We start from the raw sequence: 23924 nt of genomic DNA, 5'->3' as shown, positions 1-23924 counted from the left end.
CCAGATATGTTAAGCATGAAGGAAATAACTACTCTCTTTCCCTCTTGATATGTAAAGTCTGTTCAACCTGTCCTTGGCTGATGTCTAAACACCTACAGTTTCCAGTTTGAGTCACAGGATAGTAATCAGGAATGGCAGCAGAAGAGACTCCTTCATATAAAAATCTCTTCTGTACATTTGACATATTTCAAGGAGCAATCTTTTCTCTCAATGACCAAAAGACTTGCCTATTTAGCATCTGAACTGTCAATTATAAGCAATGCTTACTTTTTTAAAACTATTAATTTTAAGAAAAATGATTGAAATATAATGAGCAATCTTGCTCTTATATCAGAACTACAATCTTGAGTTGAGGGAAGTGGAGCTGAGGTTGAATGTATTAATCCACATCACTCCCCTATTGAGCAAATCATCAGAGAGGTATCAAACGTGATGCATTTATTACCATTTTTAATTTAGCTGCCCAAGGGTTACTGCAGAGTAAACCAAACTGAATAAAAATAGATCAATAACGAGCAGCCAACAGAAACTACAGAAAACGCAAGCTACGAGGGTGCGTAGAAATGTCCATTTAAAAAAAAACTGGTTTCAATAAACAGCAAATCAATAAAACTATTTAGTTTAGTATTAAATTTTGATTAGTGGAACATTGCAGCTTTAAATGCATTTAACTTTTGTAAACATTTACCATTCACATTCCTTACGTTCAAGGATTACTGTATTCTATCCAAGTAAATTTAGTATTGGCTTACAGCTGTCATCTTGGTTCTACAGTATCTTTTTTGCTTACCAGAAGGTCACTATCTTCCCTACCAACACTGTTGGGGAAAAACATTAAAGCTGTTTAGGTTTATACTACAATGAAATCCCCCGCCCGCGCCCCCCCCCCCCCACCACACCATTAACAAACCAATCAATCAACGTACTGCCCTTCCGATCGGATTTTTTTTTATATAACTCAATACTCGCTATAAATTCACTCTCTTGGTGAGATGCATTCTGGTGTTTCAATCTTTTTTTAAAAGGGAAAAAAAACCTCTATCAAAAATTTACTTACAGGCTTAAATGTTCTTTTGATCAAACAAAAAAGGCAAAGTATATACACGATTTTAATATACATTCATACAAGGACCTCTGCTATAAGCAGAATGTACATCTGGTTATTCCCCATCTCCACTTTTTTTTCCTGAAGCATTGTGATTTTCCTCCTTTGGGGTATGTATCCTAAAAGCGTTGAAAGGAAAATACTAAGCTTTTTATAATTTTCACAAAAATGTTGCAACCCACTTTTTTTCTTTAAATACAATAAAAATGTTTCTGTAAAATTAGTAAATATATTTAAACACAAAAAAATGCACAAAAGTTCATGACGACAGAGTGAAAGTTCTAAATCCCATCATCGTCTCCAGGAACGAGATTCATCATCTTCCTCTTCATCATCGTCATCTTCACGAAAGAAAGGATCCACAGGTTCTGATGCCTTGGGGAGGGGAAGAAAAAAAAATGCTTAACGGCACAAAGTTTCCACACAGCAAAACCGTAAAACCTTGGGAACCATCTAACAAGCAACTTAAATATGATATAAAATGTCTGGTGGGATAATAAACACTTCTAAAGAAAGTCATAAACTACACATAGCCCATAATCTAGCACTCTTTCCAGATACAAGCTAAGCAAACAGAAGCAACATATGCACAGTTGGTACAAATATGTTCAAGTACTTTTCAAGTACTAGACGTTTAGCATGATGAAGGAATGGGATAGAGTGAATAGTTACTGGTTGAGGTGTATAGAATGGGAGAACATAGATACAGGATTAAGGGCTGAATTTTACGAGTGCGCCGCAGTTCGCGGTGGCGCACTCTGATGGCAGCATGCATCCCGCACGGATGCGCAGTCCCTGAGCCCCCGGGACATTACGCGCGAGAGCTCATTTAAATAGAGGAAGCGGAGTGGCCGCCCCTGATGATGTACAGGGGGCGGCCGCTGCGTCCCCGGTAATGCCGCTCGGCACCACCGCACAGGTGCCATTTTTAAAGGGCTTTAAGCCCTTACAATTAATTTTAATTTTTAAAGGTGTTTAATTATAAATTTTTATTAAAAAGCTTTTGTGATGGAGGCCCTTCCCCAAATACCCCATGGTGACAAATTGCCTGGGATAACCAAAACATGTAGTTTTCCCTACCCAAACTTTACCCAACCTTCAAACTTTTGCCCTTCAACCCCTTCCCACCATCCCCACATCCAATCAAGATTGTTTTCCCGGCTCCCCACCCCTCCTGCCCTGAAAATGTTATTCCTCCCCACCACCCTCACCCCACCCCCCCAACCAGGTTCCCGCCTCAGAATTCCATACGGAGTTCCAAAGGCGCGCAAAGCACGAAAGGCAGCCGTAATATCGGTGTGGGACAGCCGCCATTCTGCAGGTAAATTTATTTACATATTATTGTTAATTTACATATGCTGATGGAAGGCCCCCCCACCAGGCAGCAGGGGGCTGCACCAAGGTCCCCTTGCTGCCGGTCATATGCAGTGGGCCCTTCTCGAAGTCACAGGTCGAGGCGGGCCTCCCCCTGCAGAATTTTACCGGCCCCCGCACCATGGCCCGCAGTGTCGAGAAGCCCGTAAAATTCAGCCCTAAATGTGAGACTTAGAACGGAGAGCAGGAGTAACATATATATGGATGGTTTTGAGGCTGTGGAATGCACGACCAGAGTTAGTGATTGAAGTAAAGACCCTGTCAACTGTTACAATTAAGTTAGATAGGTTGGTGAAAAGATATGGGAACATGGCAGGAACATGTGATCAGGACTACTGCCAGTGTGAAGGATAAATATCAGCAGAGATTGGTTTGGCTGATTGTTTGCTTCCATACTTTAATTTCTATGTAATTCTACATATTAGACAACTTAAGTCTGAAGAGAGTAAGTTGATCAAATCTGCTGGAAAAAGAACTTTAATGTTACTGATGGCACAGATTCTTCTTCTTCTTTGGCCTCCTTGTCTCGAGAGTCAATGGGTAAGCACCTGGAGGTGGTCAGTGGTTTGTGAAGCAGCGCCTGGAGTGGCTATAAAGGCCAATTCTAGAGTGACAGACTCTTCCACAGGCGCTGCAGAAAAAATTGGTTGCCGGGGCTGTTACACAGTTGACTCTCGCCTTGCGTTTGTCTTTTTTCCTGCCAACTGCCAAGTCTCATCGACTCGCCACTTTAGCCCCGCCTTTACGGCTGTCCGCCAGCTCTGGCGATCACTGGCAACTGACTCCCACGACTTGTGATCAATGTAACAGAACTTCATGTTGTGCTTGCAGACGTCATTAAAGCGGAGACATGGACGGCCGGTGGGTCTGATAACAGTGACGAGCTCGCTGTAAAATGTGTCTTTGGGGATCCTGCCATCTGCCATGCGGCTCACATGGCCAAGCCATCTCAAGTGCCGCTGACTCAGTAGGGTGTATTATGCTGGGGATGTTGGCCGCCTCGAGGACGTGTGTGTTGGAAATACGGTCCTGCCACCTGATGCCAAGGATTCTCCAGAGACAGCGAAGATGGAATGAATTGAGACGTCGCTCTTGGCTGACATACTTTGTCCAGGTCTCGCTGCTGTGGAGCAATGTACTGAGGACACAGGCTTGATACACTCGGGCTTCTGTGTTCCGTGTCAGTGTGCCATTTTCCCACACCCTCTAAGCCAGTATGGACAGAGCAGCGGATGCCTTTCCCATGCGTTTGTTGATTTCTGTATCGAGAGACAGGTTACTGGTGATAGTTGAGCCTAGGTAGGTGAACTCTTGAACCACTTCCAGAGTGTGGTCGCCGATCTTGATGGATGGAGCATTTCTGACGTCCTGTCCCATGATGTTTGTTTTCTTGAGGCAATGGTTAGGCCAAATTTGTTGCAGGCAGCCGCAATCCTGTCGATGAGTCTCTGCAGACACTCTTCAGTGTGGGATGCTAATGCAGCATCGTCAGCAAAGAGGAGTTCCCTGATGAGGACCTTCCGTACTTTGGTCTTCGCTCTAAGACGGGCAAGGTTGAACAACCTGCCATCTGATCTTGTGTGGAGGAAAATTCCTTCTTCTGAAGACTTGAACGCATGTGAGGGCAGCAGGGAGAAGATGATCCCAAACAGGCACAGATTAATGCCAAGCTAACAGAAACCTAGCTGGAAATACTGCCACGTATAGTACTATCAATTTTTGAAAGCAAGCCAAAAATTGATGTCAGGACGTAAATTATGTTATGTTGCAGAGGCAAACAAAAGAAAACAAAATGGAGTTTAAAAGTCAATAGGTCAACTGGCCTGCATATCCATAACATTTAATTGGAAAATTTATGTAGTAAGAATTTATCTGGTTTCTTACTTCAAAGGCCAACTGCAGGGACGTCCAAACATTTTGCATATTTGGGTGCAAATACATCATGGAGCCTTGGAGGCCATTTGTAAAGTTTAACTATGTTCCCATTAATTTACATATATCTCAAGATGCTGACACTACTAGATCTAGGTATTCTGATTTATCTCCCATAAGTCCTTTTTGACCTCAAGTCCCACAAAAAGCAAAATGAACAAACTAGGAAACATAAATACAAAGAGGTCAGAGTTGTCTGGGCTTCGATAGCTTAAATATCACAGTTTGAAGACCGTGCGGCCCAAGGCCTAATAGGTAAAAGCACTGTCTGTGACATTACTAATCCATACAGATCAAAAGGTCCCAGAGTGAGACAGCTGATCTCAGTCAGGGCAGCAGCTGGGGAACTACAAATGTATCCCTACACCTGGCTAGTCCAAGATGAGGACAATCAGCCAGAGTTCCTGCTGGCTATTGTGTGGCGTATACTGGAGGGTGTATGTATAGAGGTCAGCCAAGGACAGAACGAGGATTGGCTGTCATACATGCCAGTCAGAACAACCTGCAGAAATTCATTGTTCAGGTTTTCATATTTTAAGAATAGACACATGGGACATACCCAGCAAAGAACAGTGCCTTCAACAGAAGATGGGGCAAAATTGGCAGAACAAAAGCTTTGTCTGGAAATAAGTACCTTGTTATTGATAAGGGAACGAACGAATGGAAGGAAGATACATGGGAACTGAGAGGAAGTATGGTTCATATATTGTTAGGAAGGAGAAAGTCACATTGTATGCGCATCGCAGAAACATAATTATGGCCTGATAGTATTAGTATCAAGCATTATTATCCAGTGCCAGAGTTCATACAAAAAGAGTGGAACATTATAATTCGGGTAAGTGTATGGTGCAAGGTTAGGACTTGGAACAATAATTTTTATTTACAACCCTTTAAGGCTATGTATGTATTTTTGGAGGAAGAAAATGGAATTCTATTTGAACTAAACAATTCTACGTTATACATTTGCCCCCCATCACCACGCTTACATGTTTCAGGTCAGTATTTTGGATTCACTATGCATACATTGGCCACTGATTCATGGGGACACTGAAAGCTATGGTCACATGAATCATGTAGGTTGCCAGGAATGAGTATTGGAGAATCCCTGCTGTGGATACCTTTTTAGGTTTAAATGCTAACCCTCCCTCATTCGCTGCGTTTGTTCTTTCAAGCCAGCTTGCTCCAACAGTTCACAGGAAAATTCCTCTGTTGAGCTTGGATGTCTGAAGAAGCAGGAACAACAATGCGTGCTCCACCAACTAGCTAATAATGTGTTGCTGCAAGGAGCCCAAGTGGGAAGAGTAACACTGCTACTCTTCATAATTATTCAGTTCCTTTAAAGAGGCCCATAGATACTTAAATAAAAGCAAAATACTGCGGATGCTGGAAATCTGAAACAAAAACAAGAAATGCTGGATTCACTCAGCAGGTCTGGCAGCATCTGTGGAAAGAGAAGCAGAGTTAACGTTTCGGGTCAGTGACCCTTCTTCGGAAGGGTTCCGAAGAAGGGTCACTGACCCGAAACGTTAACTCTGCTTCTCTTTCCACAGATGCTGCCAGACCTGCTGAGTGAATCCAGCATTTCTTGTTTTTGTCCCATAGATACTTAGGTATCTACTCACATGCCAAGCTCTTAAAATAATTTTATAACTCCAGTGTTGAATTCCTACTACCACATTCAGCTACTGCTCCCAATTCAGTCTGACCAACACCAGCGCTAAATCAAAATGTGTGAATGTGTATACATGCATGAGAGCCATGCCTTTCCCTTTCAAATAATTAAAAAAAAACAATCCAACCATCCTAAATCCAAGTTCCCTTGGTGCAGTCATAATCGCTAAGAAATAAAACAAACTGAATCAAATTATTTGCCCAGCAAACATCAAGGCAACAGTTAAGCCAGGTGGTGAGCTACATCATTTATATTAGACAGACAGATATTAAGTTCACTGCAGATGACTTCTGAGAAACTGAAATATAAAAGAATAAGATTTTAATGAAACAAGTCATAACTACGATAAAGGCCATTTGTAAGCCTTCTCCTTTATTTAACCACAGGATAACTAATCGATAATTGGCATGTATTTTTCTTCACTGCCAAATTCTGAGATACAATTTGTAAAGTGCAAGAGACTTGATTACTGAAATAATACACAATGTCTGTCTGCATCTAACGAGCTCTGCTGTCCAAAATGCAACTTCCCAGCTAAATGAGAACAGCTCTAGAAAATGTAAGTATAATTTTATAATTGTTGCAATCTCAATTATGTAATGACCAAGATGAATCCCAGTGAGAAGATATGAGGGCAGATGGCCAAAAGTCTGGTGAAAGAGGTAGGTTTTGAGGAACATCTTACGGTAGGAGAAAGAGTAGTGGAAAGGTTTAAGGAGGGAATACCAGAGCTTAGGGGCTTGGCAGCTGAAGCCAAGGCCACCAATGGTGGACTGATTAAATTTAGGGATGCTCAAGAGGCTTGAATAGGAGGAATGCAGATACAGGAGGATTGTACGGTTGGATGAGATTATAGAGATAGGGAAGGGCGAGGACATGGAGGGATCTGGAAACAATGATAAGAATTTTAAAATTGTGGCGTTGCTTAACAAGGAGCCAATGCCGGTCAGTGAGCACAGGAATGATGGGTAAACAGGACTTGGTGCGAGTTAGGACATGGGTAGCAGAGCTTTGGATGACCTCAAGCTTATGGAGGGTAGAATGTGGGAGGTTGAGCAGGAGTGCATTGGAATAGTCAAGTCTGGAGGTAACAAAGGCATGGATGAGGACTTCAGCAGCAGATGAGCTGAGGCGGGGCAGAGTTCAGAGATGCTATAAGTGGAAATAGGCCATCTTAGGTGATGGCATGGATATATAGCCAGAAGCTTATCCCAGGGTCAAACATAATACCAAAGTTGTGAATGAACTTGTTCAGCCTCAGAGTGTTGCCAGGGAAAGGGATGGAGTGGGTGGCGAGGGAATGGAGCCTGTGATGGAGGTTACACTGGCTTCAGTCTTACGAATATCTAGTTGGGAGGAAATTTCTGCTCATCTGGTACTGGATATCGGACAAGTAGTCTGACAATTTAAAGACAATGGAGAGGTCAAAAGAGGTGGTGGTGAGGTAGAGCTGTGTTTTTGGATGATGTTGCCAAGGGGGCAGCATGTTGATGAGAAATAGGAGGGGGCAAAGGACAAATCCTTGGAGAACACCAGAGATAATGGTGCAGGAGCAAGAAGAGACACTATTGCAGGTGATTCACAGACTACGGATAGATACGAATGGAACCAGGTGAGAACAGTGCTACCCAGCTGGATGACAGTGGTGGTGTTGGAGCAGGATGGTACGGTCAAGTGTGTCAAAAGCTACAGACAGGTCAAGGAGGACAGGAGGGATAGTTTACGTTTGGCAAAGTCACATAGGATGTCATTCATGATTCTGATTAGTGACATTCTGGAACTGAAACCCAATTCTCACCTCTTGAGCAGAAACTTGATTGGAGAGATTCAAACATCGAGTTTCGGGAGAAATGGACACAGATTTGGGAGACAACACCATGTTCAAGGACTTGAGAGGAAAGGGAGGTTGGAGATGGGCGATGGCTTATAAGGACTGAAGGATCAAGATGTTTTTTTCAAGCAGAGGAGTGATGACAGATTTGAAGGAGAGAGGACAACACCTGAGGAGAAAGAACTGTTCACAATATCAACTGACATGGGAGCCGGGAAGTTGGGTGGTCAGCCATTTACTGATCTTAAAGATATGGGCTCTGACTTACCAATTCTTTAAGTAAGAGTAGACGTGAAAGTGAATTGCTACCATGGAATGGAATTTTAGTTATGTGTTTAACCACAAAAGGTACAATCAGTGGGGATCTTCAAATTCTTGAATTTTCCCTGGTAGTTAAAGGAGGGACAAAGGATTGATTTTAGTTCAAAATGATCGTACTGTCGTCTGTACTTCCAAGAGCTTGACCCCAGAAGACAGATTCCCTTTCTCCCAGAAGCAACTTGCATGGTTGTTGTCGTCAGGAAAGTCCTACAGATGGGATCTAATAGCATACTGCGATAACAGACACTTGTCACTGACTAAGTTTTTGCGGGCATCAATTAGCTCCAACAGAATCGTAAACTTAAAACAAAAAAAAAATTAACCTTGCTTGCTGCACTATTGATTCCAAAACATGGCGAAGATGACGTACACATCTAGAATAAAACAGTCATGCATTTTTTCTTTCATGCTTTAGTTGAGTCAGTCTTTACTGTCTGTAATTGTAGTCTATTCCAAACATGAACTCAAACATGAAGTTCACAAGATCATAAGAAATAGGAGCAGGAATAGGACATTTGGACCCTCGAGCCTGGTCTGCCATTCAATAAGTTCAAGGCTGATCTGACTGCGACCTTAACTCTACTATCCTGCCTGCCCCCATAATCCTTGACTTGTCTAAAGCAGCCTTGAATATATTCAATGACCCAGCCTCCCAGTTATTCCTCAAGCTATAACTGTCTAGTGGCTTGTCCCCCAGTTTTTTTTTGCCTGATTCTACTGAAAATACTTTTATATCTGAACGATTTTCTTCAATAATTGAAAGAAGTTGGATTGCATCACCTTACTCTTGTTCTCATCTTATTTTCACAATGAAAATAGACTGAGCTTTCTTACCTATCTTTTGTAGCTTAGTGACATCTGGACTCTTTCCATTGTTTGCAAACACTACAACAAAACCTGGTACAACACAAGGTCTTACCGATGCACTGAAGAGCATTGGCAGTGTTTTATTTTTCTTAAGATTTATTGGGTCTACTTAAACAGCTTAATATTTTATTTAGCTTGCCAATTGCATCATATAATACAATGTTCGCAATGTGCGATGAAACAATGCTCACATCTGCCACCTTATTTAAACTACGTTCTTCAATTATATAGTCACATTTTCTCTTTTCAGCCGTAACTTTAGAAAATATCAGCCATTTATTTGTCAGGCCACGAAATGTCTGTCCGAATTTTTCCCCTCTCCAGAGAGCAGTTTCTCATAAAATTGAGTATTATCCACAAAATTAACTACTTGCAGTATGCTAATCAAGATTATTAATAAATCTAGAAATTAAGAACGAATCAGATAACTGTTTCAAATAGCCAGCATAGGGATGATTGGTTGAAGTAGTAGTAGGCATCCATCCGTCTTGGAAGATGATGGCATGAAGAGAGCTCTTGGGCCAACCATCAAGAAGATCACCCCCCTCAAATCTAAATCGGGGGACATAATCACTGACCAACGCAAACAGATGGACCGCTGGGTTGAGCACTACCTAGAACTGTACTCCAGGGAGAATGCTGTCACTGAGACTGCCCTCAATGCAGCCCAGCCTCTACCAGTCATGGATGAGCTGGACATACAGCCAACCAAATCGGAACTCAGTGATGCCATTGATTCCCTAGCCAGCGGAAAAGCCCCTGGGAAGGACAGCATTACCCCTGAAATAATCAAGAGTGCCAAGCCTGCTATACTCTCAGCACTACATGAACTGCTATGCCTGTGCTGGGACGAGGGAGCAGTACCCCAGGACATGCGCGATGCCAACATCATCACCCTCTATAAAAACAAAGGTGACCGCGGTGACTGCAACAACTACCGTAGAATCTCCCTGCTCAGCATAGTGGGGAAAGTCTTTGCTCGAGTCGCTCTGAACAGGCTCCAGAAGCTGGCCGAGCGCGTCTACCCTGAGGCACAGTGTGGCTTTCGTGCAGAGAGATCGACTATTGACATGCTGTTCTCCCTTCGTCAGATACAGGAGAAATGCCGTGAACAACAGATGCCCCTCTACATTGCTTTCATTGATCTCACCAAAGCCTTTGACCTCGTCAGCAGACGTGGTCTCTTCAGACTACTAGAAAAGATCGGATGTCCACCAAAGCTACTAAGTATCATCACCTCATTCCATGACAATATGAAAGGCACAATTCAACATGGTGGCTCCTCATCAGAGCCCTTTCCTATCCTGAGTGGTGTGAAACAGGGCTGTGTTCTCGCACCCACACTTTTTGGGATTTTCTTCTCCCTGCTGCTTTCACATGCGTTCAAATCCTCTGAAGAAGGAATTTTCCTCCACACAAGATCAGGGGGCAGGTTGTTCAACCTTGCCCGTCTAAGAGCGAAGTCCAAAGTACGGAAAGTCCTCATCAGAGAACTCCTCTTTGCTGACGATGCTGCTTTAACATCTCACACTGAAGAATGCCTGCAGAGTCTCATCGACAGGTTTGCGTCTGCCTGCAATGAATTTGGCCTAACCATCAGCCTCAAGAAAACGAACATCATGGGGCAGGATGTCAGAAATGCTCCATCCATCAATATTGGCGACCACGCTCTGGAAGTGGTTCAAGAGTTCACCTACCTAGGCTCAACTATCACCAGTAACCTGTCTCTAGATGCAGAAATCAACAAGCGCATGGGTAAGGCTTCCACTGCTATGTCCAGACTGGCCAAGAGAGTGTGGGAAAATGGCGCACTGACACGGAACACAAAAGTCCGAGTGTATCAGGCCTGTGTCCTCAGTACCTTGCTCTACGGCAGCGAGGCCTGGACAACGTATGCCAGCCAAGAGCGACGTCTCAATTCATTCCATCTTCGCTGCCTTCGGAGAATACTTGGCATCAGGTGGCAGGACTATATCTCCAACACAGAAGTCCTTGAAGCGGCCAACATCCCCAGCTTATACACACTACTGAGTCAGCGGCGCTTGAGATGGCTTGGCCATGTGAGCCGCATGGAAGATGGCAGGATCCCCAAAGACACATTGTACAGCGAGCTCGCCACTGGTATCAGACCCACCGGCCGTCCATGTCTCCGTTATAAAGACGTCTGCAAACGCGACATGAAATCGTGTGACATTGATCACAAGTCGTGGGAGTCAGTTGCCAGCATTCGCCAGAGCTGGCGGGCAGCCATAAAGACAGGGCTAAATTGTGGCGAGTCGAAGAGACTTAGTAGTTGGCAGGAAAAAAGACAGAGGCGCAAGGGGAGAGCCAACTGTGCAACAGCCCCAACAAACAAATTTCTCTGCAGCACCTGTGGAAGAGCCTGTCACTCCAGAATTGGCCTTTATAGCCACTCCAGGCGCTGCTTCACAAACCACTGACCACCTCCAGGCGCGTATCCATTGTCTCTCGAGATAAGGAGGCCCAAAAGAAAGAAAAGAAAGAAGTAGTAGGCATTCATCCGTCTTGGAAGATGATGGACTGTGATCGGGATGTACATCACATCTGAGTTGAACATTGCCTGTTGTGGCTGTAGAGGCCAACTCGTGATTGGCAATCCCATCTGCAGCTGGTACAGATGAATATCATTGGCCCGAGGTCGACTGATGTTTTTTCCGCTGGACTCTCTTCTCCGCCATCTGTCATCTCTTTTGTCCTCTGATTTTTCCACGCCCTTCCCGACAGCCATTCTCCAGGAACTCCAGTCAGCTGCAAGGATTTCCCATGCAACAACACTGATCCCAGTCAACTTGAGGTCCTGCTTGCAGACATCCTTGTATCGGAGACGTGGGGGACCTATTGGTCTTGTGCTAACAGCAAGTCTTTGGGGATGCGGCCATCATCGATTTGGCTCACATGACCCAGCCAATGGAGTTGCTGCTGACTCAGGAGGGGCAAACATGCTGGGGATTACTGCACGCTGGTATACTTCTTTTTTTGGCACTCTGTCCTGCCAGGAGATACCCAATATTTGTCTGAGACAGCAGAGATGGAAGCTGTTCAGCTATTTTTCTTGGCTTGCATAAGTTGCCTATGCTTCACTACTATAAAGGGAGGATGCTGAGAACACATGTCTGCTACATGCAGAGCTTTGTATTTTCAGTTAGTTTGTTGTTGGTCCATACTCATCTCCTCAACTTTAACATGACAGCTGCAACCCTGGCAATCCTGGTGCTGATTTCAGCATCAAGGGACTGATTGTTGATCCAAGGTACATGAAGCTGTCGATGGCCTCCAAAGTGAGGTTATCGATGTTAATGAAATGTGTAGTCTCTATGCCCTGGCCATAACTTTAGTCGATTGTCAGTCCAAACTCCTTGCCAGCCCGGGAGAACTAATCTACAAGCTGCTGTAAGTGACTTTCATTATGGGATGTCAGTGCAGCGTCATCAGTAAACAGCAGCTCACAGACTAGGACTTTACACATTTTGGTCTTGGCATGCAGTCTTGCTAAGTTGAACAGCTTGCCGTCAGCTCTGGTATGCAGGTAGACACCCCATTTGAGCTCCTGAAAACATACAATAGCAGCATGGAGAAGAATATACCAAAGGGAGTTGATGCCAGAACACAGCCTGTTTTGCCCTGCTGATCTTGAAAGCATCTGATGTTGCTCCAAAGCAACTGATGGAACTGTTCTCGTGGAAAGAGATGGTGTCCAAAAGTCCAGGAGGACAGCCTATTTTCCTTAGCAGTTTGAAGAGTCCGTCTTTGCTGACAAGATCGAAGGCCTCAGTGAAGTCTACAAAGGCGACGTAGAGTGGTCTGCGCTGTTCACGGCACTGCTCCTGTAACTACCGAAGTAAGAAAATCATGTCGACTGTCATCTGCCAGCTCTGAAGCCGCACTGAGATTCAGGATAGATGTGTGATGCCAGGGTCTACAATCTGGTCAGAGCAACATGACCTTCCGCACAATACTTAGCAAGGAGATGCCTTGGTAATTGTTGCAGTCACTGAGGGCCCCCTCATTTTTGTACAAGGTGACTATGTTTTGTTATGACCAGGTGAGAAAGAGGTCTAGGGTTCCCTTTCACCTTGTCTTACTGTACAGGGTTTAATTTTAAACATGCCGTGGTTTTCGCTCCCCCTTGGTGAATCCTTGTACTCCGCTTTCCAATTATAAGGCAAAGAAACCAGCACAAACAGGTTTTCTTAGATTTAAAGAAGAAAAGTTGAAATTTATTAAACTTGAACTTAAACTCTAATTCAGTCGACGCCTATGGATACACGACGCACCTACCCTAGCATGCATATGCAATACACACATGCAAATAGAGGCAGAAAAGAGAAGAAAAATAAAGTGGAAAAGTTTGAGGCAATATATGAAGAGTTTTTGTTAAACCTTGCTCGCAGGAGACTTTTCTCTCTTGGGGTTCATGTGTTTTCAGTGGATTCAGAGGCTTGTGAGAAAGAGATGGGAGCAGACAGGAGAGATCTTCTCAGTCCAGGAGCAAACAGTCTTTCTGCGTTCAAACTCTTGGTTCCTAGTTCAAAAGACCCTGGAACAGTCAGTCATGTGACCAGCTGGTTTAACCAGTCCTGAATTGTATCACCTTAGCAGTCTCTGGAATGCTCCTCTTACACACAATACCTGGTGATCAAGGTCCATTGTGGGTTGAGTGCTTCCAAGCACTGTTAATATGCAAATGTCTTTTTCAGCCACGGCTGATCTGTTTTAACAAGTCATTTCCTCGCTCCAGCAATTTAAAAATCGATGTTCATGACAAAATTAATGTGCCTCATTCTTGGCAGGTGGGGGCCTAGCATGACAGTTTGCATCATGCATGTCTTGAGGCACAGATCTTTGTTCCTAACAGAGACACAAGAGCTCATGGAGATGCTGCAGCTATGCCAGTTTTCCACTTTTGATGATTTCAGGTGGGATGCCATCATTTCTCGGGGTTTTACCACTGGCGAGATGGTTGATGGCCTTGTTGAAGCTCTACTATGGTGGGCTCGCTATCCAGCTCCTCCATAGCACGGAAGTCTGGAATGGTGATGAGAGCTACTTCAGTGAGAATGTTCTAAGTTGTAGAGTTTGAGGTAATGCTCGGCCCACCTTTTCATCTGCTTGCTAGGTTCAGTGATGATCACTCCTATCTTTGTCTTCAAGGGAGCTGATTTAATTACTGCTGGACCCATTGCTTTCTTAATTCCTTCATACATCCGTCTGGCATCCCCAGATTCAGCAACAGACCGTACGCTGTTGCAGAGTTTCAACCAGTTTTGATTGGCAGTGCCGAGCAGTCTGCTGAGACTTGTTTCTGGCAGCTCAGTGTATCTAGGTTTTGTTTGCTGGGGACTTGCTTGTAGGTCAAGAGGTCTTTCCTCTTAGTTGCAGTAACTGGCCTCAAATTCCTCTGATCTCTTTTCCCATATGCAATGAGTACAGAGTTATAGATGGTGACGCGCAGAAGATCCCATTTTGACACCTCACCCAGGCCTTGGCTGCTGTTGTCCAAAAGAACTTGATCGAGGACGTTGAGGAACTCTCGGTTCCTTTTTGGTGTCAGCGGTATGGCAAGTGTTGATCAGAGAACTGTTATGTTTTCAACGGTTTGCTGGATATATCTGATTTATCTCAGAGGAATGCAGATATCACACTTGTATTAAATCACCAACTGGTTTATTCACAGTACTTTAAAACATCTCAGCACTTACAAGATTTCAGTACAACGTCTTTCTCATAACAGTCTCGGTTTCTCTGGAATATTCCGGCTGTCTCTTTCTGTATCAGTTTCAACATGCCAGACTTAAGTAATCAAACACAGTGAACTCTGATCAGCGCACAGAATAATGCAATCAAACCCAGATCAATCAAACGCGATAAGGACAACCTTTCCTCTTGCAGTGATGTAGCTTTCTTAGCTGACACCTGACCTTGCTACACACCAGGGATTGGTCAGTTTCGATCAGCGTCAGCACTCTGATAGCAAGTGATGAGGACACTGTTGAGGGTGGTATCTCTGGTGATAAGGTCCAGATGGTGCCTGTGGCGTGATCTAGAAGTAGCTGTTCGTCACAGAGTCCATGGCTATAGCATAGCTCTAGCAACTTCTGTCCATTTTCGTTCATCTTGCCAATCCCTGGTGCCCTATGCACAGTGGCCAAGCTGTGTAGTCGGTACCCACTCTCGCGTTGAAGTCCCCTAGAAGGTATAGTTCCTTGGTGCTGGGAACTCAACTGATGGCAGCGTCAAGTGTTTCATAGAACTGATCCTTAACATCTGGGGTGGAGGAGAGTGTCGCGGCATAGATGCATGTGAAGTTAGCTGGGCCCGCACTGGTTAACAAATGAAGAGCAAGAAGAATCCCTGAGCCTTCTGTGAGGCGGTTCAATCATCACAAGTAGTGTGTTTTGTTTAAACTGCGAAACCCACTCCATACTCATGTGTTGCCTCTTGGGCTTTCTCCTCCCAGGAGAACATGTAGTGTTTCTCTTTGAGTGAGTCTAGTGTCTTGCAGCGCAGTAATGGCCACATTGAGCCGTGTAAGTTCTCTGTTGATCACAGCTGTCTTGTGTGCATCATCGACTTGGACAAAGTCATCGGTAAGGCCAGGATGCATGGTCCTTATGTTCCAGCTTGCAATGCGAAGGCCTGGTGCCTTCATTGTTGAGTTTGTCTTGCCTAGTGCATGGATTATCAACCCGCCTGACAAGAGATGACTCTCTAGGCTCCAAGCACCCATTGAAGCAAGGAGGTGATGGCGGGACAGCACCTAACTGACTGGAGGCTGCCCAGCTTGGAGTGGGTGGTAGCTATCCAATGAGACGCAATGATCTCTCCCACCGTTGGAAGTAACACGTGGCGCTCCTGCTCTATGCCAAGCTTACAACTGGTAGCTGTTTCTACCCGTGCTGTTGCAACATAAACCATGAAGCTGGAGTGTCCTCTCCAGGGCCCAGGCCTGGGCTAATAGTATGGAGACCCTGAGTTGCCCAAGCATCAGAACCCCCCTCTCGGCATTGCACGTATTGTCCAAAGGAAAGGAAAAAGCACTACTGTTTGGTACCAGCTCTGCTGCAGGAGTTGCCAGAAAACTGCCCGATAAGTAACAGGTAACTGCCTATGGGACTCCACTCCGGATTTTCTGTCGGGGTTTACTCCCCTAGCCTTCATCTCTCCCAAGACACTCACAAGGCAGTGAGGCTGTTTACGCACAGCTGGGGATCTTTTTTTTGGCATCAGGGCAGAACCACACAGCAGTGGACCTGCATGCCAAGCATCTGGGGGTTGCTGGGAGTCCTGGTTCCCAATAACCCAGGGATAAAATCCCCCAACAGCCCAGGGACTGAACCCCTAATTAGCCTGGGTCAGAAACACCGACAACCCGGGAACAAAACCCCCATGGCCCAGGGATAAAACCCCCAATAACCCAGGGATAAAACCCCCAATAACCCAGAGATAAAATAACTAATTAGCCTGGGATGAAACTCCCAATGACCAAGGGATAAAAACCCCCCAATAGCCCAGAAACAGCCCCCAATAACCCAGGGACAAAATCCCCGACTAGCCAGGATCAAAACACCAGCAATCCCCACCACCTGAAACAACCACAGCCTCCTAGCTCCCCAAACTCCAAGCCCACCCCACATCCTGCCTGGCGCAGGCCGCACACCCAGAAGCCCAGGACGCACACACCCCGCCCTCTTTCTGAGGTCCAGGCCTCCTTCTGTGCAGTGAGATTACATAAGAATGTTCGGCTCTGCAGGCCTGCTCCACCATTCAAGAGCCAGCTGATTTTCCACCTCAACTCCATCTTCCCTCATTGTCCCCATAACTTTTGATTCATTTAGTATCCAAAAATCTACTCATCATTGTCTTGAATACACTCAACAACTGAGCATCCATAGTTTTCTGGGGTAGAGAATTCTAAAGATTTACAGCCCTCCTCTAAGTGAAGAAATTTCTCCTCATCTCAGTCCCAAAGGGCTAATCCCTTACTCTGTGATCCCGTGTTCTAGACTCACCAGAGGGGAAACATCCTCTCAGCATCTACCCCGTCAAGAATGCTATATGTTTCAATGAGATCACCTTACATTCTTCCGAACTCTAAGGAAAACAGATCTGTCCTCGCAGTCCATGAGTGCACTTAATGGCAGAGCAGACTGGAAGGGCTGAATGGCCTACTCCTGCTCCTATTAATTCTTACGGAAACCTTCTCATCCCAGGAATCAGTCTAGTGAACCTTCGTGGCACTTAGTCAGCCTCTTTGTGTCCTTTCTTACTTTCCCACCTAACTTTGTATCATCAGCACACTTGGATACATTACTCTCAGTGCCTTCATCTAAGCGACTGATAATAGATTCTAAATAGCTGAGACGCAAGCATTGGTCCTTATGGTACTTTATGAGTTACAGGCGGTCAAGCTGAAAATTACCCATTTATTCCTACGCTCTGTTTTCTGTCCATTAACCAATCCTCTACCATGCTAATTAATTGCACTCAATCCCATGAGCCCTAATTTTGTGTAATAACCTTTTGTGTGGCACCTCATCAAATGTCTTTTGGAAATCCAAATACACTACTTCTCCCTTAATCCTCCCTGCGTGTTACAACCTCAGAAAATTGACAGATTTGTTCAATACAATTTCCCTTTCATAAACCAATGTTGATTCTGCCCAATCATATTGCGATTTTTCAAGTGCCACATCCCTAATAAAAGATTCTAGCATTTTCCCTCCTACTGGTGTCAGGCTAACTGCCCTGTAGTTCTCGGTTTTCTCTCTCCCTCCTTTATTGGATAATGGGGATACATTTGCTACCTTCCAATCCTTGGGACCGTGCTATGGAATTCTGGAAGATCAAAACCAATGTATCCACTATACCTGTAGCCACTTCTCAACATCGTAGGATATGGGCCATCAGGTTTAGTGGATGTGACTGCTTTTAGTCCCATTAATTTCTCCAGTTTTATTTCTTTACTGATAGTAATTTCTTTATGTTCCTCATTCTCTTTAGACCCTTGGTTCCTCACTATTTCCAGAATACTTTTTTAAAAATGTCTTCTACCACGAAAACCGATACCAAATATTCATTTCATGTCTCTGCTGTTTCTCTTGTCTCTGCCTCTAAGAGCCAACATTCAGTTTTGCTAATCTCTTCCTTTTCATATACATATAAAAGCTTTTACAATCTGTTTTTATGTCTCTTGCTAGTTTACTCTCATATTCTGTTTACTCTCATTTTATCAATTTTTGGTCATCTTTTGCTGAATTCTAAAATCCTTTCAATCCACAGGCCTACTGCTGTTTTTAGCAACATTATACGCCTTTTCCTTTAGTCTAATACTATCTTTAACTTCTCATTAGTCACAGTTGGACCACTTTTCACATGGGATTTTTATTCCTAAAGGTAATGTATATTCATTTTGAATTATAAATTATTTTAAATGTTTGCCATAGTTTGTCTACTGTAATATCCTTTAATCTAGTTTCCCAATAGCCAAATTGTCCCTCATACCTAGGTAGTTTGCTAGGCTCAGATTTAAGACCAGAGCTTTGGATTTAACTAAACCACTCTCCAGATTCTATGAATAGAAAAGATCCTAGGTAGACTATGCCCTTTTCTCCCATACATGTATAAAGCTGTCAATTCGCACTATGAATGCAAAACAGAAGCATCTAAAGCTGAGCTCGATTTATGACTGTGTTGTTCTTGGAGCAATTTGTGAAAGGATCATAGCCAACTGAGCTTCATAATGAAACAAGAACTAAAACACTTCTTTGCAGGCATTATACTGGCAACTCACATTATTTTTTTTTTTTAAATCTAATTTTGCTTACCATTGCCTTAAAAAAAAAATTCAAACCTGATGCCAGAGCCCCCCTCATTCTTCAGTCTGGTAGTCAACAAACTTTGGATAATTGTTAAATATTGGATACTGCACCTTGCTTAATAGTATAAAGTCATCCAACATGCACTTGGGATGGATATTGTACGCCTGGGTCAAAAAGGAACTTTTGCCCAGCATCATCTTCAAACAAAGGAACAGAAGCAGAAAGATGCTCAGAAGGCCCAGATTTTAAAGGAGTAAAAATGTTTCCACTTATAGGACGGAGAAGCCTTCTAAAACTGTTGCTGGTCTCCATGCAAGAAACGGTGTTTGCACCTGTAAGGTTCACCAGATCCTTGCATGAACTGGATGCTCAAGAACCCAACAGAGTCACAGCTGGTGGCCCTGAGCAAACCACCGAGGTGAAAGCAGGCCAGGATCGGAGCAGGCTGTGAGTCTGAACCGAATAGGAGGGGAGAAAAATTGCAAAGTGACGTCACAGGAGAAGCAGTCACATGAGGTGAACATATTGTTAAGCTTTCAATTTAATCTAAATTAATCAGCTATAATGTAAGACTCGATCAATTAATTAGTATAAAAACGAAACAAATTTATCATATAATCAAAATCAGTGCTCAGTTAATCTGGGGAATAAAGTTTAAATTAGTGGGCGGCACAGTGGCGCAGTGGTTAGCACCGCAGCCTCACAGCTCCAGCGACCCGGGTTCAATTCTGGGTACTGCCTGTGTGGAGTTTGCAAGTTCTGCGTGGGTTTCCGCCGGGTGCTCCGGTTTCCTCCCACATGCCAAAGACTTGCAGGTTGATAGGTAAATTGGCCATTAGCAATTGCCCCTAGTATAGGTAGGTGGTAGGGAAATATAGGGACAGGTGGGGATGTGGTAGGAATATGGAATTAGTGTAGGATTAGTATAAATGGGTGGTTGATGGTCAGCACAGACTCGGTGGGCCGAAGGGCCTGTTTCAGTGCTGTATCTCTAAACTAAACTAAATAACAGGATATTAACATTAAAGAAGTCGTCTGAATTTTTCAGTAAATTAAAATTGAAGGTTTTTAGAAAATAAGAATTAAGTAAAAACGTTTCAGTTAACCTCCCTATAAAATAAAGTGACGTCAGTGTAGGAGAAGCAACTGATTGTTGATTACTGGTGAGTCTTTACTTAGTTAAATAGTAAGTTTAAAAGTCTAATAAATAGAGGCATGGCAGGGCATCTCAAACCTGTGAACTTCATATCCTATTCTATGTGGGAACTCCAAGATACTTCTTGTAACATGGAAAACCACATGTGCAGGAAGTGTCACCAGTTGCAGCAGTTTGGGTTTCGGAGCTTGAGCAACAGATGGCATCACTGCAGTGCACCCACAAGGCTGAGATTTTTAGGGATAGCATGTTTATAGATGTAGTTACCCAGCAGCTTAAAGGTATGCAGGTACAGTAGGACTATCCTGAGTGCATCTCACTCTCCGACCAGTATTCAGTTCTGAATACTGGTGAGCGATGCCACCTCTGGGGAGTGCAGCCAGATCCTAGTCCACAGCAGGTTCAGCTGTATAGCAGAGCAGGAGGAAGGTGGGAAAGTGTTGGGGATTCAATAATTAATGGTATAGACAGGTGTTTCCATAGTCGCAGATGTGAATCCAGGATGCTATGTTACCTCTCTTGTGACGGTCAAGAACGTCACTGAGCAGCTGCCGAGCATTCTGAATGGGGAGGGTGAACACCCAGCTGTGCTGATAATGGAGACCTAGCTCAATAAAGGGCAGGAATGCATACAAGGTATTCAGAAAAGATAGAGAAGGGTAGCAGCATCGATTAAGGACAACATAACAATGCTGGAGAGAGGATGTCCTAGAGGGGTCAAGTACAGAATCTATTTGGTTAGTGCTAAGAGGTACCACTACATTACTTGGTGTATTGTATAGGCCACCAACTAATGGAAAAGATGTAGAGGAACAAATTTGCAAGGAAATTGCAGAGAGATTCAGGAATCATAGAGTAGTTATAATGGGGGACTCTAATTATCCTAACATAGCCTGGAATAGTAATAGTGTAAAGGCAGAGAGGAGGAAGAATTTCTAAAGTGCATTCAGGAGAATTTTCTACATCGGTATGTGTGTAGTGCAATAAGGAAGGAGGCATTGCTGGATTTGGATCTGGGGAATGAGGTGGGTCAAGTGGATCAAGTGCCAGTAGGAGAACGCTTAAGGGACAGTGATCACTGTATCATAAGGTTTAGGTTGGCTACATAAAAAGACAAGGAGACGGCCAATTTCAATGGGGCGAGATGGGACCTGACCCAGGTAAATTGGAATCAAAGATTGGCAGGCAAACTTTAATGGAACAATGGGCTGCCTTTAAAGAAGAGATGGCTCGGGTACAGTCAAGGTACATTCCCACGAGGGGAAATGTAGGACAAACAAATCAGATCCCCCTAGACAACAAAAGAGATAGAGAGTAAGATGAAGCAGAAAAAGTGTGTGCATGACAGATGGCAGGTCAATAATACAAGTGAGAACCAGGTTGAATATAGAAAATAAAAACAAATAAGAGAAGCAAAGGGAAAGCGACTAATAAAGCATACAGGATCCTGGGCTTTATAAATAGGGGCATAGAGTACAAAAGCAATGCAGTTATGATGAACCTATATAGAACACTGGCTCAACCTCAACTGGAGTAGTGTATCCAATTCTGGACACACTTTAGGAAGGATGTAAAGGCATTAAGAGGCTGTAGAAAAATGTCACGAGAATGGTTCCAGGGATGAGGAACTCTAGTTATATGGACAGTTTGGAGAAGCTGGGCGTTGTTCTCCTTAGCGAAGAGAAGATTAATAGGAGATTTGATAGAGGTGTTCAAAATCATGAGGGGTCTGGACAGAGTAGATATGGAGAAACTCCTCCTGTTCGTGGACGAGTTGAAAACCAGAGGACATCGATTTAAGGTGATTGGTAAAAGAAGAAACGGCGACATGAGAAAGGTTTTTTCTTGTAGTGAGTGGGATCTGGAATGCGCTGCTTGACAGTGTGATGGAGGCAGATTCAATCAAGGCCTTCAAAAGAGAATTTGACGAGAAAATTGAAGTGCTACGGGGAAAAGGTGGGGGAGTGGGATCAGGTGAGTCGCTCTTGCAGAGAGCTGGCATGGACACAATGGGCCGAATGGCCTCCTACTGTGCTATAACCATTCTACAATTCTATGAATTTTTCAAATTGCTCTAAATGGCATCAACTCATGCAGGCCAAAGACAAAGCCCCAATTGTTGCAATCATTGAGACAACAGTTGCTTCACTTCTAGGCATAAACATCTTCAGTTTCCTATTCCCAATATGGAAAGTTTATATTCCGAAGGATTCCACCAACATAAAAACCTCTGTTATATACTTTTACACCCACAGACAACATGGAGATGAAAAGCACATTAATATAACACAAAATGCTTTCAATATTTGGTTTAAATTTTCACACAAATATATCCTAACCTGTGTACTTCAAGATAAGTACAAATTGCCATATATTTTTCTGCATCAACGCCATTGCTATTAATTTGGCCTGCTGCTATCCTCCCATGTCCCTGAATTAGAAAAATTCACATTTCCATATAACTTGATTAAACCAACACATTCTATCTTAATAAGTTCATTAATCAATGTAATAAACAAATGCGTTCTCTATAAAGACTGCGAACCTCTTTGCAAATTAGATCTAATAATTAGTAACCCCAATATCAAGATTCTTGAGGTAAAAGCATCTAAACGAATCATGTTTCTTTAATTGCAAATTTGGTGGTAGGCTATTAGATTATGCAATCAAAAACAGTTGCTGGCATATATAAAAAAAGATCTGCATTCATATAGCACTTTTCATGACCACTAGGCATTTCAAAGCACTTTAGAACCAATGAAGTACTTTTGAAGTGCAGATATTGTTCTGATGTATCATATGCGGCAGTGAATTTGCACATAGCAAGCTCCCACAAACAACAATGTGATAATGATCAGATAATCTGCTTTTGTGATGTTGATTTAGGGATAAATATTAGCCAGAATACCGGGGATAACTAGCTTACTCTTCTTCTGAGATAGTGCAATGGGATCTTTTACGTCCACCCAAGGGGGCAGACAGGGCCTTGGTTTAACATCTCATCTGAAAGACAGCATCTCCAGCAGTGCAGGATTCCCTCTGTACGGCACTGGATGTTAGCCTTGATTTTAGTGCTCAAACCCTAGAGTGGGACTTGAACTTGGAACCTTGTGACTCAGAGGCGAGAATGCTGCCAGCTGAGCCACAGCTGACACTATGGCGGGGGGTATTTTATGCTCTCCCCTGTGGCAGGTATGGAGGTGGGGTGAGCATAAAATTGGGTGGGATGGTGGCGGGGGAACCCTACAACCTTCTCGCCTCCACCAAAATAAGTCCAGGGCAGGAAGGCCTGTGAATGGCCTATCCGCCCCACTGCCAATTGAGGCCCTTAATTGGGCAATTAATTTACAATTAAGGACTTCATCCTGCTGCCGCAATTAGCCGTTTGGCGGGTTTCCCTGCTGCCGCATGGGAAGCACGGCATGAAAATCCATAAGGGCTGCCTCCCGGTTCCAGGAGTCTGGGTCCCGTTGAGAGCCACCTCTTCCCTGCCCTTGCTAACAACCCCTTACAGTCCCTCCCCCCGCGAAACCCCTCCTGCCCTGACCTACCCGTGACCTGGATCCAGCAACTCTCCTGGGCCTCGGTTAGGTGCTCCACCAGCAACAGCCACCGCCTCTGCAATGGCAATGCTCAGTGAAAGAGTTGCCAGCCCCTGATTGGTCAGTAACTCTCAGAGGGCGGAATATCTGTCATCGGGGTCCTTGATCCTGTGGAAGGCCTGCCGCTGTCCGCTTCAGTGCCTAATTGGCACTAGATACGGCAGGCCTTCCAGAGAACAGCCAATGTGGGGTTCTCAGCGTCGCTCCTTCCGGACGTCGAGACCT

The 23924-nt window shown here is 44.0% G+C and overlaps 1 protein-coding gene across 2 annotated transcripts in view; it reads right to left on the bottom strand.

The window, feature by feature from the left end:
* Positions 1–556: 556 nt before the first annotated feature.
* Positions 557–23924, bottom strand: part of rbm27 (RNA binding motif protein 27) — a 217688-nt gene continuing 194320 nt past the window's right edge. For both annotated transcript variants that reach the window (XM_068043929.1, XM_068043931.1), the window contains exon 21: positions 557–1480. In XM_068043929.1, the coding sequence (XP_067900030.1) occupies positions 1397–1480 (84 nt within the window). In that variant the 3' untranslated portion in view covers positions 557–1396. The remainder of the gene's footprint in view (positions 1481–23924) is intronic.

The sequence above is a fragment of the Heterodontus francisci genome, chromosome 12 (assembly GCF_036365525.1).
Source record: "Heterodontus francisci isolate sHetFra1 chromosome 12, sHetFra1.hap1, whole genome shotgun sequence".
NCBI classification, from domain to species: domain Eukaryota; kingdom Metazoa; phylum Chordata; class Chondrichthyes; order Heterodontiformes; family Heterodontidae; genus Heterodontus; species Heterodontus francisci.
Note: the sequence above shows the minus strand (reverse complement) of the source record. Positions and strands in the feature narration are given on the sequence as shown.